Consider the following 17,706-nt stretch of genomic DNA (forward strand, 5'->3'; position numbering starts at 1 on the left):
GGCTCAGGTCATTATCTTGTGGTTGGTGAGTTTGAGTTCTGCATTGGGTTTGAGCTCAGAACCTGGAGCCTGCTTCAGATTTTGTGTCTCCCTCTTTCTACCCCTCCCTGCTTGTCTCTCTCTCTTTCTCAAAAATAAAAATAAAATATTAAAAAAATTAAAATAATTCTTATGAATGTGTTGTGGTTTTAATTTGCATTTCTCTATAATTAGTAATGTTGGGCATTTTTATGTGCTTCTTAGCCATCTATAGATCTTTGATTGAAATGTCATTTCAGTTTTGTACATTTTTAAAAATTGTGTTGCTTGTTTTCTTATTGAGTTGTAAGACAAAATGGTTTTTCTCTTCCAAGCAAACATATTTTGTTATACAAAATTCAAGTGGATTAAGTAAAGTTGAAAGGACAAGATTTTTCTCAAAATTCCCCTCTCAAAGGAGTTAGTATACATGCTTTTGTACTTTTTTCAATTAAAAAATACTAGGGGTTCTGCAAAATTCAGCTTTGGCTGTAAAATTTTACTAAACTGCTATTAGGTACTGGCTTCAAGAAGGCCAAAGATCTGAAAGACACTCAGCATTCAGGCCCCTCTGAACCCATGCAGGATCAGTGATTCTGGGCATGGATTAACAATAGAAAATAAACTGTGTATTAATGGCAATAATTCAAACAAGGTTGCCATTTTGATTTACTGTTAATTCCTAGGTTAAAATTCTTGATGTAACTGAAACTGGAACATTTCTTTGTATGCCTGATATGTTCAAATTCTCTTGATTAATTGAAGTACAAATGTTCATCACTGTAAGAGTAACATACCACAGATAATTAAAGATGGGGGTGAAAGCTGCTAACATTTTGATTTAAAAATAAAAATTGTGGGGGATACCTGGGTGGCTCAGTTGATCAAGTGTCTAACTCTTGGTTTTGGCTCAGGTCATGATTTCAGATTGTGAGATTGAGCCCCACATCAGGCTCTGTGCTGACAGCACGGAGCCTGCTTGGGATTCTCTCTCCATGGCTCCCCAGTTTGTATGAGTATGCTCTCTCTCAAATAAATAAACTTTTTAATTAAAAAAAATTAAAAAAAAATTTAATGTTTATTTATTTTTGACAGAGAGAGAGATAAACAGAGCATGAGCAGGGGAGGGGCAGAGAGAGAGGGAGACACAGAATCCGAAGCAGGCTCCAGGCTCTGCACCGTCAGCACAGAGCCCAACGTGGGGTTCAAACTCACAGACCGCGAGATCATGATCTGAGCCGAAGTCAAAGTCGGACGCTCAACCGACTGAGCCACCCAGGTGCCCCTTAATTAAAAAAAATTTTAAAGTTTGGGGCACCTGAGTGGCTCAGTCTGTAACAGTCCAACTTTGGCTCAGGTCACGATCTCACGGTCTGTGGGTTCAAGCCCTGCGTCGGGCTCTGTGCTGACGATGCAGAGCCTGGAGCCTGCTTTGGATTCTGTGTCTCCTCTCTCTGTCCCTCCCGTGCTCATGCTCTGTCTCTCTCTGTCTCTCAATAATAAATAAACATTAAAAAAATTTTTCTTAAATAAAATTTTTAAAGGTTAAATAGGAAAATATATTAAAAATTAATGTTAATATTAAAAGAATTAACTCTACGGAGAGCACTATAACTTTTGTGAATCAACAAATGTTTATAAATATTTAAATACTACAAGGCAGAATAAGAGAGATTAAGTCATGTTATAAGCTTTGTAGGACTGTTTGGAAAAGTATCACTCATACTAAACAAAGTAATCTTTAAAAGTTAGATTTTTAGTTTTTAAATTCCATTTGGGCCATGAATTTTTCTCAAAAAACTCTATTTTGCCCACATTGGAAGGAAAAAAATTACAAAATCATATACAAAAACTTCTAGGATAATTCCATGTTTGGTCCAAAGAAAATATAGAAGAGAAAAATACTCAAGAAAAAGGAAGTATTCCAAAATGCTTTTCTCTTCCAGTGATCACAGATGAAAGTGGGAGAATAAGAGTATCACATACAATGGTGATGAGGGTGATGAAGGAGCAGCCCAGTTGTATAGAGTTCTTAATAAAGTATTGATCCCACACAATAATATTAAACTTAGAAGATTTAACTTACAGGGGAGCCTGGGTGGCTCAATCTGTTGAGTGTCCAACTCTTGGTTTTGGCTCAGGTCATGATCTTGTGGTTTTGTGAATTCAAGCCCCACATTGGGCTCTGGGCTAACAGCCGGGGGCCTGCTTGGGATTCTCCCTCTCCCTCTGCCCCTCCCCCACTCATACTGTCTCTGTCTCTCTCAAAGTAAATGAATAAACCTAAAAGAAAAACTTTACAAACATTAAAAAAATTAAACTATAGTAATTTTTAGGTAAAATTTTAATATGTACATAGGCCAGAAATTTCATCCTGTATTGGCAATATTTGGCAAACACTGAAGAATGTTGTATTACTATTGATGATAATAAACAGTAGTAGCTCACATTTCTGGAATACATCCTATGTGTCACTTCCTGTAGAAGGATGCTATATACATTAACTCTTCTAGTCTCTCAAAACAACCCAGTCAAAGGAGTACTATTATTATTTCCATCTTACAAATGAGGAATCCAAACTAAAAGGATGCAACCTGTTTCAAGTCTAATGTCTAGAAATGTTTAGAGTAAGTAACTTAATCGAGGGCATTTTATAAATTACATATAATATATACTGCTATAATTGCTATTTGTGAAAAATTTAGAACACATCTTTGTAGGTATATGTACATATATTCACATGGGCATTGAATTCTTTAAGCTATTATCACTGGAAGTTGAATTATTCAGTCAAAGAATATGCACATTTAAATTTTTTATACATGCTGCCAAATGGGTCTCCAGAAAGAGGTACATGAATTCATATTCCTGCCAACAGTATATAAGAACTCCTATTTCTTTTTCTACCCTTCCCCCACTTGCTCTCTCTCTCAAAATAAGTAAACTTAAAAAAACCTTAGATTTTTTACAGTATTTTTATGTTTTCAGTGTTTAGAAGTAGACAGTATTCAGAATTAAACTGCAATTTTGATGAGAAATGGAGATCTCTACATTTTTCTCCCCAAATTATTATATACTCCATCATTTATCAAATAATCTATCCTATTTCTATTTCAAAAAATGTATTTTTTATGTTCTAAATTCTTGACATCTGGGTTTATTTCTAGACCATCTTTATTTGCAAATACTAAACGGATTTAATTACTGTAGTTTATTTATTTTATTTTATTTATTTGTTTTGAGAAAGAGTGAGAGCAGAGGAGAGGCAGAGAGAGAGAGGGAGACAGAGGATCCCAAGCGGGCTCTGGGCTGACAGCAGCGAGCCTGGTGTGGGGCTCCAACTCACAAACTGTGAGATCATGACTTGAACCAAAGTCGGACACTCAACTGACTGAGCCACCCAAGTGCCCCTAATTACTGTAGTTTGAGCAAGGTTTCTAATCAGGAGTGCTCCCAGAACTTTGAGCAGAATAATTCTCCATTGTAGAGGACTATTCCATAAAATGCAGTGCTCTTGGCATCCTCATAAATGACAGTAGAACCCCCCATCCTGTGGACCAGGGGACACTGAGCAATGTGTGGAGACATCTGTGGCTGTCACCACAAGTTTGTGGGAGAGAGAGCTCCTGGCATCAAGTGGGTAGAGACCAGAGATGCTGTTAAACATCTCACAATGCGGAAAACAGCCTCCTTCCCCACCCAACAAAGGGTTATCTGGTCAAAATGGCAAGAGTGCCAAGGTTGAGAAAAGCTGATTTAGACAAGCAAAAACACTCTCACTCATTTCTGAAAGTTCCAGATTCAGTTTGAAAACTACCAATTTAGAATATATTCAGATACGAGGGACACTTTCCAAAACTGTGTAGTGTTTCATTTCCAAATCAATTTTCAATCAAATCCTCGTATTTAAAAAAAAAAAAGGAGGGGCTATATATATTTAGGAATTGGATTCAAATTATCTTAAAGACTAATTTAAAAATAATTGAAATCTTTAATATACTTCCTCTTCCAATCTGGAAAGGAACATGTCTCTAATTTTCCCCTGAATCTTCTTTAATAAAATTCCAGTTTTCTTTAAAAAAAGAAACTATAGAGGTTGTCAACCTGTGGTCCATGAATTCTTAAATGGGCTTCAGGACTTTCACTAAACAGGCAAAATGATGCCTACTCAAAATGAGGTAGGGGTGTGTGTGTGTGTGTGTGTGTGTGTGTGTGTGTGTGTATGGGTGAGTGAGTGTGAGTGTAGGTATGTGTGTGAGGGTGTGTGCACAGGTGACAATGGTTTTGTGTATCCACATACATTTTTTTTTTGGGGGGGGGGGGAGAGTAGTTTTAGAGTTTTTGTCACAGTGCCAAAGAGTAAATGACAAACTTAAGGATCACTGCCATGAGTTTCACATTTCTAATTGTATTATTCCTAGATATTTTCTAGTTTTTCTGTTATCACTATTAGAATATTTTTACAAAGGGGTGCCTGGGTAGCTCAGTGCATTAAGCATCTAATTCCAGCTCAGACCATGACCTCGTGGTCTGTGAGTTCGAGCCCCGCATAGGGCTCTGTGCTGACAGCTCAGAGCCTGGAGCCTGCTTCGGATTCTGTGTCTCCCTCTCTCTCTGCCCCTCCCCCTCTCATGCTCACTCTCTCTCTCTCTCAAAAATAAATAAACATTAAAAAAAGGGGGGAGAGAAAATTTTTATATTTTTAAATAGATGAAACTGATTAGCCAATATTTTCATATGTGCAACTCATATATAGCCTTACTTACTGCTGCCAAAAAGTTTTTTAAGGTTTTGAATTTTTAAGATTGACTACTATACCATCTGTGAATAATAATTTGTTCTCTAAATATTTTTTTTTTTTTTTTTTTTTTTTTTTTGCGCAGGGGAGAGGAGGTGAGATTTAAAGCACTGCTAGATTTGAGGACAGTAACATATCCTTGTCTTCTTCCAAATTTAGATGCAGATTTCAATTTTTGGTAATAGGAAGGAGGGTTTGGGGCAGGTTCCCCAAACCAATCCATGGGAACACATGCAGAGTATCTACAAAATCTTTTTTAAAATTAGAATATATATGTGTGTATATTTTTTATATGGATGTAAAGAATTTCTGAATAAATATGGGAGTGACTGCTAATGAGTAGGAATATTGTGGGGGATGGGTGATTAAAATGTTCTAACTGTTCTAAAACTGACAGTAGTGATGGTTGAAGAACTCTGTAAATATGTTAAAAGCCATTGAACTACATGCCTTAAGTAGATGAGTTATATAGTAATGTGGATTATATCTCAATGAAGCTGTATTTTCTTTTTTTTTTTCTTTTCTGATTTTATTTAAGAAATCTCTATACCCAACCTGTGGCTCATACTCATGACCCCAAGGTCAAGAGTTGCATGCTCCTTCAACTGAGCCAGCCAGGTGCCCTAAAGCTGTAATCTTCTAAAAAGGCATCCCCTCTAAACATTAAAAAAAAATTTTTTTTTAATGTTTATTTATTTCTGAGAGAGAGAGAGAGAGAGAGAGAGTGAGTGTCAGAGTATGAACCGGGGAGGGGCAGAGAGAGAGAGGGAGACACGGAATCCGATACAGGCTCCAGACTCTGAGCTGTCAGCACAGAGCCCAGTGCGGGGCTTGAACTCACGAATCATGAGATCATGACCTGAGCCGAAGTTGGACGCTTAACCGACTGAGCCACCCAGGCGCCCCTGGCATCCCCTCTAAACTTTAACCAAAATAAATTCTTTTTACCAAATATTATATTAGAACATATAATTTTATGAGGTGGGGAAGGAATCAGAGCAAAAGAAAAAAAAATTGAGGGGGAAAAACAAAGCACCTAAGGAGAGTATGCTATTCTGAAATTAAAGTATAAAAAAAAAGGCTTTAAGAGGCCTTCAGCATGCAGTTCCATTCATCTCTGCTATACCATTTAAAAGCCAAGTGTCAGAGAAGTCAATTATATTCTGAGTTTCTAGAACCTAATATACATCAAGAAACATGTCTACTGTATGATTCTCATTGCTTCTCTATGATTATGCTCTTATAGGTTACAAAAAGTCATTCCAAAACCTTCTGCTCCTTGATGTTTAAAAATGTAGTTTAAATAATGAATACCAACAGGTTAGAAAGACCGGATATAAAAGCGTTTAATGTCTGGGATCAAAAGGGACTTTTTCTAGATAGTGGCTTCTCTCTGTGGGGATCACTCCTTTTAGATAAGGTGAGGGGTGGCATATTGGCAAAGAGAAGGCAAGTTGCTCTGGACAGAAGGCTCTGAAACTAGATGGATGGCACAGCTCAGTAGAAAGACTATCTCTAAAGCACTATGAGCGGACCTGGATTTTCATCACACCCCCAACATCACTATCCAAGTTACACACCCTCTGTCATTAATTTGTCCCAAATACGGAGTTTCTATAATGTGCCAGGCCCAAACAGAGAGGATCACTCGACTCATGGAACTTGAAGGGAAAGACAAACTAATAATCACATAAATAATCACATTTCATTGTGTTATAAAAAAAAATACAAGAATATATATTAGAATGAGGAATGAGGCAAGGTTTTCCAAAGAAGGTGAGATTAAGCTGAAATCAGCCCAAAGACAAGATATCCTTTTAGAGCTCTTCTGTAAATCAAAAGAGAAAGCATTTAAAGAATTGGGGAAATGTATGACACATACTAGGTACTCAATAAATTGTGACTACAACTATATAGCCACTAAAATTGTGGCAATAAAAATGCAAAGGAAGCTACAAATGTGGGAGAAATTGATAATGAAGATTAACTGAGGAAGAGAGACCACAAACAGAAGTGAAGCTTCAGTCTGGAGTAAGGGCTTTATGAAAAATTGAGAATATAAGGAAAAAGGTCAGCCTTCAGGAAGAAAACACATTTTGTTTTGCACAAAAGATTTAAAATGCTAGAAGAAAAAAAGACATCATATCTTTCTGGCAGCCAACTGAAAACATGTCAGGATGTGAAAGAGGATGGCTAAAAATGAAGATTTGAAAGTCACCATGTGATAGTCAACTGAGTGACACTTCATGCCCTCAGTGATCTTAAACCTTTGTCAAGACAATCTAGTTTTTAATTCAGGTATTAAAGACAATTACCATAAAGTTAAGTTGGAAGTTCTCTACATTGGCAACTTCCCTTGGATAAATCCTGTAGGTGTGATAATAGTAGTTTTCAATAGCTAAGCATTTATGTGGATACTGTTTCTTAATTCATAATTGTTTCATAATCCTTAATTAAAATGTCAGCACTTTTTGGGGTGCCTGGGTGGCTCAGTTGGTCAAGTGTCCAACTTCGACTCAGGTCATGATGTCACGCACGGTTTATGAGTTCGAGCCCCATGTCAGGCTCTGTGCTGACAGCTCAGAGGCTGGAGCCTGCTTCGGTTTCTATGTCTCCCTCTCTCTCTGCCCCTCCCCTGCTTGTGCTCTGTCTCTGTCTCTCTCTCTCTCAAAAATAAACATTAAAAAAAATAATTAAAAAAAATTTTCAGCACTTTTCATTCAATTGATGGTTAGAAGCCTTCCTATAATTAGATACCAGAATGTCATGAATTATGCTCAACTATGCAAGATAAAGGATCTATAATATAAATAGCTATTATGTACCATACTATCTATATTAGTTGTCACATCTAATTCTCACAACAATCTGTACAGTATTTTATCAAGTATTCTTTTTCTTCTTAACAATTTTATGTTGTTAAGTTCAATGGTTACTTCCATGATTCTAACCTCCATAAACTCTCAGCATCATTCCATATTTGGCTACTGAAGTTCAGGGACAGAGGCCTTCTTGAAACATATTCTTCTCTTAAACTGCCTAACTCTACAATCTCCTGGAAATGCTAGTGTGCTAGGATGCTCCTTTGCTGGCTCGTGAGGCCCATGCTGGGATAGCTTCCTGTTGTTGTCTATACATCAGTCCTAAGTAAACTCACCAGCTCCCATGACTTAAAATACTACCTAGATCAATAGTTTTCAGAATATGGTCCCTGGATGAGGAGTATCAGCATCACTTGGGAAATAATTAGGAATGCAAATTATCAAGTCCTCCCAGATGTAAGGAATCAGAAATTGGGAGGGGGCCCAGCAGCTAGTGCTTTTAACAAGCTCTTTAGATGCTTCTGATGACTCTGAAGTTTGAAAGCCAGACTTCTAGATTAGTGTTTTCCATACTACAGGTTGCAACTTATTAAACAGTCAAGAAATAAACTGAGTTGCAAACAGCATTTTAAAAAATGAAATAGAGGGGTGCCTGGGTGGCTCAGTAGGTTAAGCGACAGACACTTGATTATGGCTCAGGTCATGATCTCACGGTTCCTGATTTTGAGCCTCACATCAGGCTCTGGGCTGACAGTACAGAGCCTGCTTGGGATTCTCTCTCTCTCTCCCTCTTTATCCGCCTCTCCCCTGCTCATGCTCCCTCTCTCTCTCTAAATAGATAAACTTAAAAAAAAAAAAAAAGAAAAATAATAAAGTTCTTCATATGTTATAAAGGTAAGTAATATTTTGTGAAACTTTTATTTCAATTATATATGCATGTAAGTGTGTGTGTGTGTGTGTGTGTGTGTGTGTGTGGGCACATCTATACCCGATTGTTAAGTAAGATATAGGTTACCATGGATCACAGTCTGATTAAAACTCAGATCTATAGGATTATATGAGCTCTTTGTATGTCTGGCTCCTTCTTGTCACTTTGGTCTTATCTTGGCCGTTGTTTCCTATTCTACTTAATGTTGACTCCTGCAAAGCATTTATTCTCACTACTTTGTTTTATTTTAGTTATTCAGACTATTTATCAATATTTAATCTATCTCATTGTTTATAATCTTTCTCTCCTACTAGAATATAAGCCAATGAGAGAGATCTTGTTCCTCTGTCATGTTCCCAACACCTAGAACAATCTCTGCCCACCTATAATATCCACTCAAAAATGAAGTTTATAAAGAAGTAATTACCAAAGATCACCTAAGTTAGATTGTAACTACACTTTAAAATCCTATGTGTCTCATGTCTGTGACCTAATACAATCACCGCTTTCTAGTGGGCCTAAGGCTTGGATTCCAGCCATCCACTTCATAGTCCTGGACCATGGGAAAGTCAGAAAATCATACTTTCACAACCGTTAAAAAGAAATGCTTAGATTTGGGACAGTAAGAATCTGATAAAACAGTGAACCAATCTACTTTTAGTTTTGGATGGATGAGCAGAGTAGTCATTTAATAAGAGTTAAGGAACAAAGAAAAAAAGCCATGGGATCCACTTCACAAAGAAATATAAGAAGCTAGAGGGTTTAGGCTCACCTATATTTAAAATGTGAACCATCTAATACCCCATATGGTTCAAACCCTTCTGAAGAAAGGGAAAAGTATGCTGGGAAAATAAAATTAGGGAGCAAAACAAATGGAAAGTCATATTCACAGCCTAAATATATTTGCTGGAGAATCTGTGAAACGTTACAGTTGGATGACTTAACAATTAGAAGTTTTTTCTGCATTCAGTGTAAAATGGCGTTTCCTGAACCCCACTAATATGTGAATGTGTTTGTGCACATGTATGAAAAACATGTATGCCAACTTGGAACTTTGGGGAGGGTGCTACTGTCTTATGGCATCAAAGCCATATTTACTGGATAATCTTAACCACTTTGTACCTACTTCTGCTATACTAAATGAGATTTAAGTAACAGGAAGTATAGATGATAATACAGGCTCTGGAATCAGAGAGTCTGGGTTCAAATTCCATTTCCACTACTTACTAGCTGTGTAACTTTGGAACACATTCCTTAATTTTTCTGAGCCTCAGTTTCTTTATTTGTATAATTAGAGACCTCACAGGTTAGTTGTTAGACGTCAACTGAGTTAATAATAGATAAAGGCCTGACATATGGACACCAGAGTGTTTACTTGATATCACATCCTTATACTAAGCTCTTTAAATGCTTTTCTCCTCAGGTTATAACTACGCTGTGAGGAAGGTTATCATAAGACATCCCTTCCCCCACTTATAGATGAGCAAGTGTGAGCCATGAAGGAGTTAATTCACTTGTCCCTGAATTCACAAATAGAACTAGGATTAGAACATTGTCTTTATCACATGCCTAAACCAGATTTCCTAACTATGCAAATATGGGCATTCTAGCATCCTGGAAATTATGAATAACCAACAAGTATCTCCACTCTGCTGCAGCTGTCCTAACACCTATATCAGAACAAGGGATTATGGTACACATGTGCATACACATATCAATCATATCCATCAGTGTAACTCTCCAGAAGAGGTTGAGAACCAAAACACTACAGCACACTTGTCATATTTTGTTCCAATGCCTTTGTACACTCCCTTCCAAGTTGGTGACCCCAATAAAACTATTTATTTCATAACAGACTCAATACCGTTAGTAAAAAGCAGTTGGCTTTTAACAAAGATTTGTGGAATAAATGAAGAAAATGCTGCACGAGAAAGGGCTCTTTAAAACCACGAAGTGCAAATCAAGTTTTTATAAAGCCAACTAAATGATTATAAACATATCTATTTATATTTTAATCCACACACTTATTACAGTATTTGGGAAAATACCGTTATAAAATCAACTTAACAATAATTATTAGTAAGAGCTATAATACTTGTTGAAATTTCACTGTTTGACAAGCCAAAGGCTTTATCACCTTATTTTAATCTTCACCCCCAACCCTGGGAAGTAAGAACCATGATTTTTATACAAGAGGGCATGCTGAAGGTCGTACACTAAGAAGTCCTGCAGTCAGAATTTTAACTCTTTCGATTTCTCTATCAAACTCCTTTTTTAAATCGTGGAAGGAACAAGGTTATTTTTAAAAGAACATATATAAATACGTATTTCACAAACCATAAAATTCACCCATTTAAATACATAATCCTGTGGGTTTTACTAAATTCACAAAATGTGCAACCATCATCACAATCTAATTTTAGGGTATTTTCATCACCCTCCCCAAAGGAAATTCCATGTACAATAGCAATCAGATCTAACTGTATATACTTTACATGCATAAAAGAAATGCAAATTCTTTTAAATAAAGCCTCCATTAAATACATGTATGAATGTATATTTGATACAGCTAATGCAAAGAAAATCATGAAAGGAATTCTAAAGGAGAATATGACTCCAGCCTTCTGTAATTTTGCATTAGCAACATCACCATCGGTTTGAATACAGAAAGTCATCAAGAGCTGGCATCCACATCCAACTCTGCGTATTGTGGGTCAAAGTGCAAGTTAAAGGACTTCTTAGCATTTTTCCGTTCACAACCAAATAGTAACAGTAGGAGGAAATGTAGATAAAATACGGTATAACCCGTTGCCTTTGACATTCACTCTACTATTAGTATTAAAGGAGGAAAGTTTAGTAAATTAAGTGAAAAATTAAGGAGACGTAAATTTTCTTTTTCAGCATGATATGCTAATACACATTTTCTAAGAACCCACAGAATGGCATTGATAACTGACAACCATCATGAAAGCACAATTTAATAAATTCTGCATTCACTGCAAAGAATGAAAAGGAACTCACTGTTGGTAAATGCATATTCTTCATTTTCGTCACTGTCATCAGACGGAGCTTTATAAGGAGGTGGAAGTTTCATTGGAGGTGGAGCGGTTCCTGGTCTCTGAAAATGCAAAATTTGAGAGAAAGGTTAATTGCCTTTGCACAGTCCTCTTCCTCAATGACAAACAGGATAAGAAGATAATCTAAATATTTTGACTGTATCCAATTTCAGTCACATAAGAAGGGCTGTGAAACAAATACAATTTGTCTTCTTATATTTATGTTATTATGTAAGTGACCCTGTGATATAAACATACTACTATAGAAAAATAGGAATTCAAAGGCAACATTTAAGACGGTTGACCTGCCCAGAAGAATACATTCCTTTCCCCAGTGAGAATGCCAATTATATATATTTTATTTACAGTTATTAACCAAATAATTCAAATGAAAGACATTGCAAAATCAATGTAAAAACTATCCACTATATTAATTCTATAACTATTTAAACTGTTTACTCAATTGCAGAAGACACAGATCTCATTCTTATATAGTTGAAATGAAATACCAAGATTTTCTAACTGTAAAAATATTCATCTGTAATTTGCAGATAGTCAACATACACATTTTAAGGTTTTAAAAAACAAATCTTTATGATGAATACTTTTTTGTATTTCTGTAGACGTATTCTTTAAATTTAGCCACCAAATGATACAGCATATAAATATCTGCCTCAGACTTAAAGTAGAACAGAACTCTACGGTCAGATTACCTTCACAGAATGTAGACATTTTCTTGAACGCTGGGAAAAATAAAACATGCTAAAGTTTACGGAGAGATCCAAGCTGCTAAAAAGAATAGGAGCTGATAGATCCAAGCACTCCACAAATATCAAAATAACTAGATTAAGATTTGTTTGCTACAGGGTTTCAATAGAGTACATTCAATTATGCTTTATATGACAAAACCACTAATGGCAGGATACAATCCAGTAAATGTCCATTACAGAAAGCAGGCCTGTAATAAATTCCTCCAAAGCAGAAAACATTACCTGAGATCCACAAAGAAAAACACACACCCAAATTTATTTAAGATTAAGCAACAAAAGAATACAGAAGTGTGATCATGCTACGTCTTTATTCTTGCTTGAAAAAACTTAAAAGTGGGTTAACTGAAGAGTCAAGAAGTAAACCTTTTCCTCTGAACCAGATCATTCTAGGTCTAAGACAATACTTGGGACAAGGACAGACAGCTTTTAATATTAAGAGATATGAACTCTTGGGGCACCTGGGTGGCTCAGTCGGTTAAGCGGCCGACTTCGGCTCAGGTCATGATCTCGCGGTCTGTGAGTTCGAGCCCCGCGTCAGGCTCTGTGCTGACAGCTCAGAGCCTGGAGCCTGTTTCAGATTCTGTGTCTCCCTCTCTCTGACCTTCCCCCGTTCATGCTCTGTCTCTGTCTCAAAAATAAATAAACGTTAAAAAAAAAAAAAATTAAAAAGAGATGTGAACTCTTTAATGCCATTTAAAAAACATATTTAAGAGGAAACTGTTACACCACTGATTTTATTAAAATTAACTTCTACCAACACTTTTTTAATTTATTTTTAAAATTTACATCCAAGTTAGTTAGCATACAGTGCAACAATGATTTCAGGAGTAGATTCTTTAATGCCCCCTTACAATTTAGCCCCCCCCACCGCCCGTCCCACAACTCCTCCACTAACATTCTGTTTGTTCTCCATATTTAAGAGTCTCTTATGTTTTGTCCATCCTCCCTGTTTTTATATTATTTTTGCTTCCCTTCCCTTATGTTCACCTGTTTTATATCTAAAAGTCCTCATATGAGTGAAGTCCTATGATATTTGTCTTTCTCTGACTAATTTCGCTTAGCATAATACCCTCTAGTTCCAGCCATGTAGTACCAACACTCAGAATATAGGATAAGCATGTCCTGGTCACCCTATTGTTTGATTGTGGGTTGCCAGATACCTGGGGCATATTTCTACTGCTCATAAGGGAAGGTTGTAGGGAGGGCCAGGCTCTCTTGGTGGCAATGAAGGATGGAGCAAGGGACATACAAGGAGGCCAGGTGAATATAATCTCCATGAGAGCAGAGAATAGTAGTGTGGTATCCTTGGTTTCAAGAACAGTGCCTGGTATAAAGCGGGCCTCCCAACACTATAGTCCGAATGAGCAAATAACTGCTTGCCAGTCATGCTGCTTAGGTCTAACATATTAACTTCTAGAAAAATGACAGTAATGGAAAAGGTTCTTGTCCAATAGCATTGCATAGTAATTTTGTCTGGTAGAGATGCAAATTATTTTAGTCCTGTAAAAAGGATAACTCCAAAGGTTATAGCTTTATTGCCATGTCAAGATGTTAACCAGTTTTGTATCTAAATTTGAATCTTACTCATGCATTCTCTGAACAACTAATACTTCACTCTCTCCAATTCTCTCAGAACCAGGCTATCTTGGTGGTTCCCTCCTTAATGAGGTAAGTAAATAACTGGCCCTTGTACATATTACATAATTTCATAGGTCACTTGGGCTGTGAATTATTTCCCATTAGCAGGAGTAGTAAATGGAGTTTGGGTTTTACAGTCTGACAATTTAGTGGTATTTGAGGACTCATTATATATTGGTTCTACGGGGATCCATTCTCTAGGTTGAGAGACAATTGAAAATAGGTTGTTAGTCCTTATTTCCCTGTTGGTGTTTTTGTACAATAACAGGTCTTGAGTCCACTGGAAAGAAAAGCTTTCTGACATGAAGACCAGTGGGTATGTACATTTCTATCTACATTTGTCCTATGGCTCAAGCTATAGGGTAGAAGCCGAAAAATCTCTGCGTATCTGAAAGTGAGAAAAGCCCCTACCCTCTCATTGTGAGAAATATTTTCCTACCTTCAGAGGGTGCTAATAAATTAGAAAAAAAAAAAATCTCTTTCTGATTGGTTTATAGAGACTAATAAGCATTATTTAAATCTAATATTCCCAGTTTTCCAGAAAATAGTAAAACTAACCTCACATGACCTTAGATGTGTCAGCCTTTTAACTGAAAACCAAAATACCTTTCCATAGAAACCACGAACTCAGAGGCATTTTAATATAACAATTCAGATTCACAAAATCAAAGTGATTTGGTGAATTTAGAAACAGCTATACTTTCTCCCTAATATCCTTGATCTTACTGATGTGGAGTATAAAGCAAAATAAGACTAAAAACATTTATACCAATGTTGCATGATCCCCACATGTCTACATGCCACGTATGCATACATATAATATATAAAAGAATATCACAAATATTTACACATCGCAGAGTATTGTCAGCCAATTCTAAGACCTAGCACAATGTGGAGTAAAGTGATAGAAAACTGTATCACCTGTTACTGTTAAGAATAATCAAAGAGCACATCTTGTAACACTCTAAGTGCCACCAGGAGGGTCACAAAAGATCATTCTGATCTTTGCAAAAACCTTCATGAGGTTCTCCTTAGCCCCAGACTCGAGCAAGTCCAGATTTCTCACTTGAAATAGATGTGAGTCTTAACATCAACCTTATGAAGGAATAATTTACATACAATAAAATGTACTCATGGGGTGCCTGGGTAGCTCAGTTGGTTAAGCTTTCGATTTTGGGTCAGGTCATGATCTTGCGGTCCCTAAGTTCAAGCCCTGTGTTGGGCTCTGTGCTGATAGCTCAGAGCCTGGAGCCTGCTTCAGATTCTGTGTCTCCCTCTCTCTCTGCCTCTCCCCCAGCTCATACTCTGTCTCATTTTCTCTCAAAAATAAATAAATGTTAAAAAAATTTTTTTTTAATGTACTCAGTTTACGTACTTACTTGGTATAGATACATTTTTGTAAGTTTAACATGACTGTATTTTTTTTTAATGTTTATTTACTTTTGAGAGGGCCAGAGAGAGACAGAGAGAGAGAGAGAGAGAGACAGAGACAGAGCGAGAGCAGGGGAAGGGCAGAGAGAGAGGGAGACACAGAATCTGAAGCAGACTCCAGGCTCTGAGCTGTCAGCACAGAGCCCGACGTGGGGCTCAAACCCACAAACCATGAGATCATGACCTGAGTTGAAGTCAGACACTCAACTGACTAAGCCTCCCAGACGCCCCTGACATGACTGTATTTTTAAGGACTATTATGTTTGGTTGGACACAATATTTGCATTTGGGTAGTACATAAAAAGAAAATAAAGAGAACAACAGGAGACCACTTCTCTGTGAAAGAACATCTCCTACTTGTATCAGCGTCCATGACTCCTTTAGAAAAAGAGTATATGAAGTAACACTGAAGCAAGTTTTAGAAGGAAAATGCCAAGGAGTTACAAGCATATAGTGAGTATTAGTATGTCTATGAATCCTGATCTGTCATTTCACACTCTGTGATGAAAAGCAGCCAAAATTTAGATTTCTAGCCTACACCTTTCCTAGTATTTGGTTTCAGGTGACATTTATTGTCTCTTTTAAGGTTGTAATTCTAGAGAATAAGCACTGCTTTTGTATTGAGGAAATAATGCATAAAAGGAGTTTTATTTTACCTTATTTTATGAGAGAGTGTGAGCAGGGGAGAGGGGAAGAGGGAGGGAGGGAGGGAGGGAGGGAGGGAGGGAGGGAGGGAGAGGGGGAGGTAGAGAATTTCAAGCAGGTTCCACTCTTAGCATGGAGCCCAACGCAGGCCTCAATCCCATGGCTTAAGGACCATGACCTGAGCGGAAACCAAGAGTCGGATGTTCAAACGACTAAGCCACCCAGATGCCCCTAAAAGGAATTACTTCTAATGATGACAATTTTAAAGGAGATTTTTATTTTATTTTATTTTATTTTATTTTAATTATACAAAATTTATTGTCAAATTAGTTTCCGTACAACACCCAGTGCTCATCCCAAAAGATGCCCTCTTCAATGCCCATCACCTACCTAAAGGAGATTTTTAAAGAGATAATATAATTTGTAATCATCTGACCTCCCAACTTTGGGAAGTCTGTCTGCCTGTGCTCCCATAGTATCCCAGGCATGCTTTTTTCATCGCAATTGTACTTTTGGTTATTTCACTATGTGTCACATTCATCTGTGCACCTCTTGGAGTAAAGGTGCTTTGTTATTTTAGAATGTAGTATAGTGCTTAGCATGTAAACTATAATTTCAGATAAGAGACATGGTAAGGTACATCCTGTAACCACTGAAACATCATCCCGTAAGGGGAGATGCTGATACTGATCAGACTTCTCTCACTGCAAAGTTAACTCAGTGGTTAGTCATTCTCTGAACCAAAGAACTCAGCTGGACAGAACTTCACTGACTTTTGGTACTACCAAGCTCTAACTGGATTTTTTTTTTTTTTTCTGAATGCAAATATCCTGGTTTCTTTGAGACTCAATTTAGTTTAATGGAACAGGCCAAAGTTGGTAAGAATCATATATTTATCTTTCTCTTTCCTAGGATCTTATGTGGAATTATCCTGAATCACCTAACTACCTATTCCCCAAACCAATTAAGTTAGTAACCAGTTTATTCATATGTGTGTGGTTATTATCTGTGTCCCCACAGACTAATCCTTTCCCTGCTTCATGATTTCATCTCCCTGGACTGCTCTGCACAGTAGTAATGGGCCACACTATGGGTTTCCAGCAGACATTTGAGAATAGCTCAGATCTTTGAATCAAGATACAAATTAACAAAATTCCAACAACAGAATAGACTAAATATTCTGAGAAAACCACCTTAACCACACAAAGATGACAGATAAAATTTCAAAAATGTGTTTTTGCAACATATGACTGAAGCCAGAAACGACCATAAATCCCAAATCAGAAGGTCAAGTGGTGCACAAGAAGGTGGCACTTGCCCAGAGGGCATGTGCCAATTCTTGGTGACGTAAAGCCAGAGATTTTTTATTTTGTTTTTATTCATTCAACAAGTATGTACGTACTCTGTGTCTGTTAGGCACCAGGCAGTGTTTTGGGCAATGGGATAGGGCAATATTGAGATAGATGAGCTCCCTGTCTTCATGGAGTTTCTTTTCCAGCCCCCTTCCAATGCCACATTTAGTGGGTCTTCATGTCTTGTCCCCAAATTGCTTTAGGTGGCAGTCACTAAACTCTATATTGTTTGCCTTGCCCCAGCTAGA

General features: G+C 37.1%; 1 protein-coding gene across 3 annotated transcripts in view; it reads right to left on the reverse strand.

The window, feature by feature from the left end:
* Positions 1-17,706, reverse strand: part of PATJ (PATJ crumbs cell polarity complex component) — a 364,021-nt gene that overhangs the window by 191,457 nt on the left and 154,858 nt on the right. For all 3 annotated transcript variants that reach the window (XM_049618560.1, XM_049618559.1, XM_049618561.1), the window contains one exon: positions 11,588-11,684. In XM_049618560.1, the coding sequence (XP_049474517.1) occupies positions 11,588-11,684 (97 nt within the window). The remainder of the gene's footprint in view (positions 1-11,587; positions 11,685-17,706) is intronic.

The sequence above is a fragment of the Panthera uncia genome (assembly GCF_023721935.1).
Source record: "Panthera uncia isolate 11264 chromosome C1 unlocalized genomic scaffold, Puncia_PCG_1.0 HiC_scaffold_4, whole genome shotgun sequence".
In the NCBI taxonomy this organism is placed as follows: domain Eukaryota; kingdom Metazoa; phylum Chordata; class Mammalia; order Carnivora; family Felidae; genus Panthera; species Panthera uncia.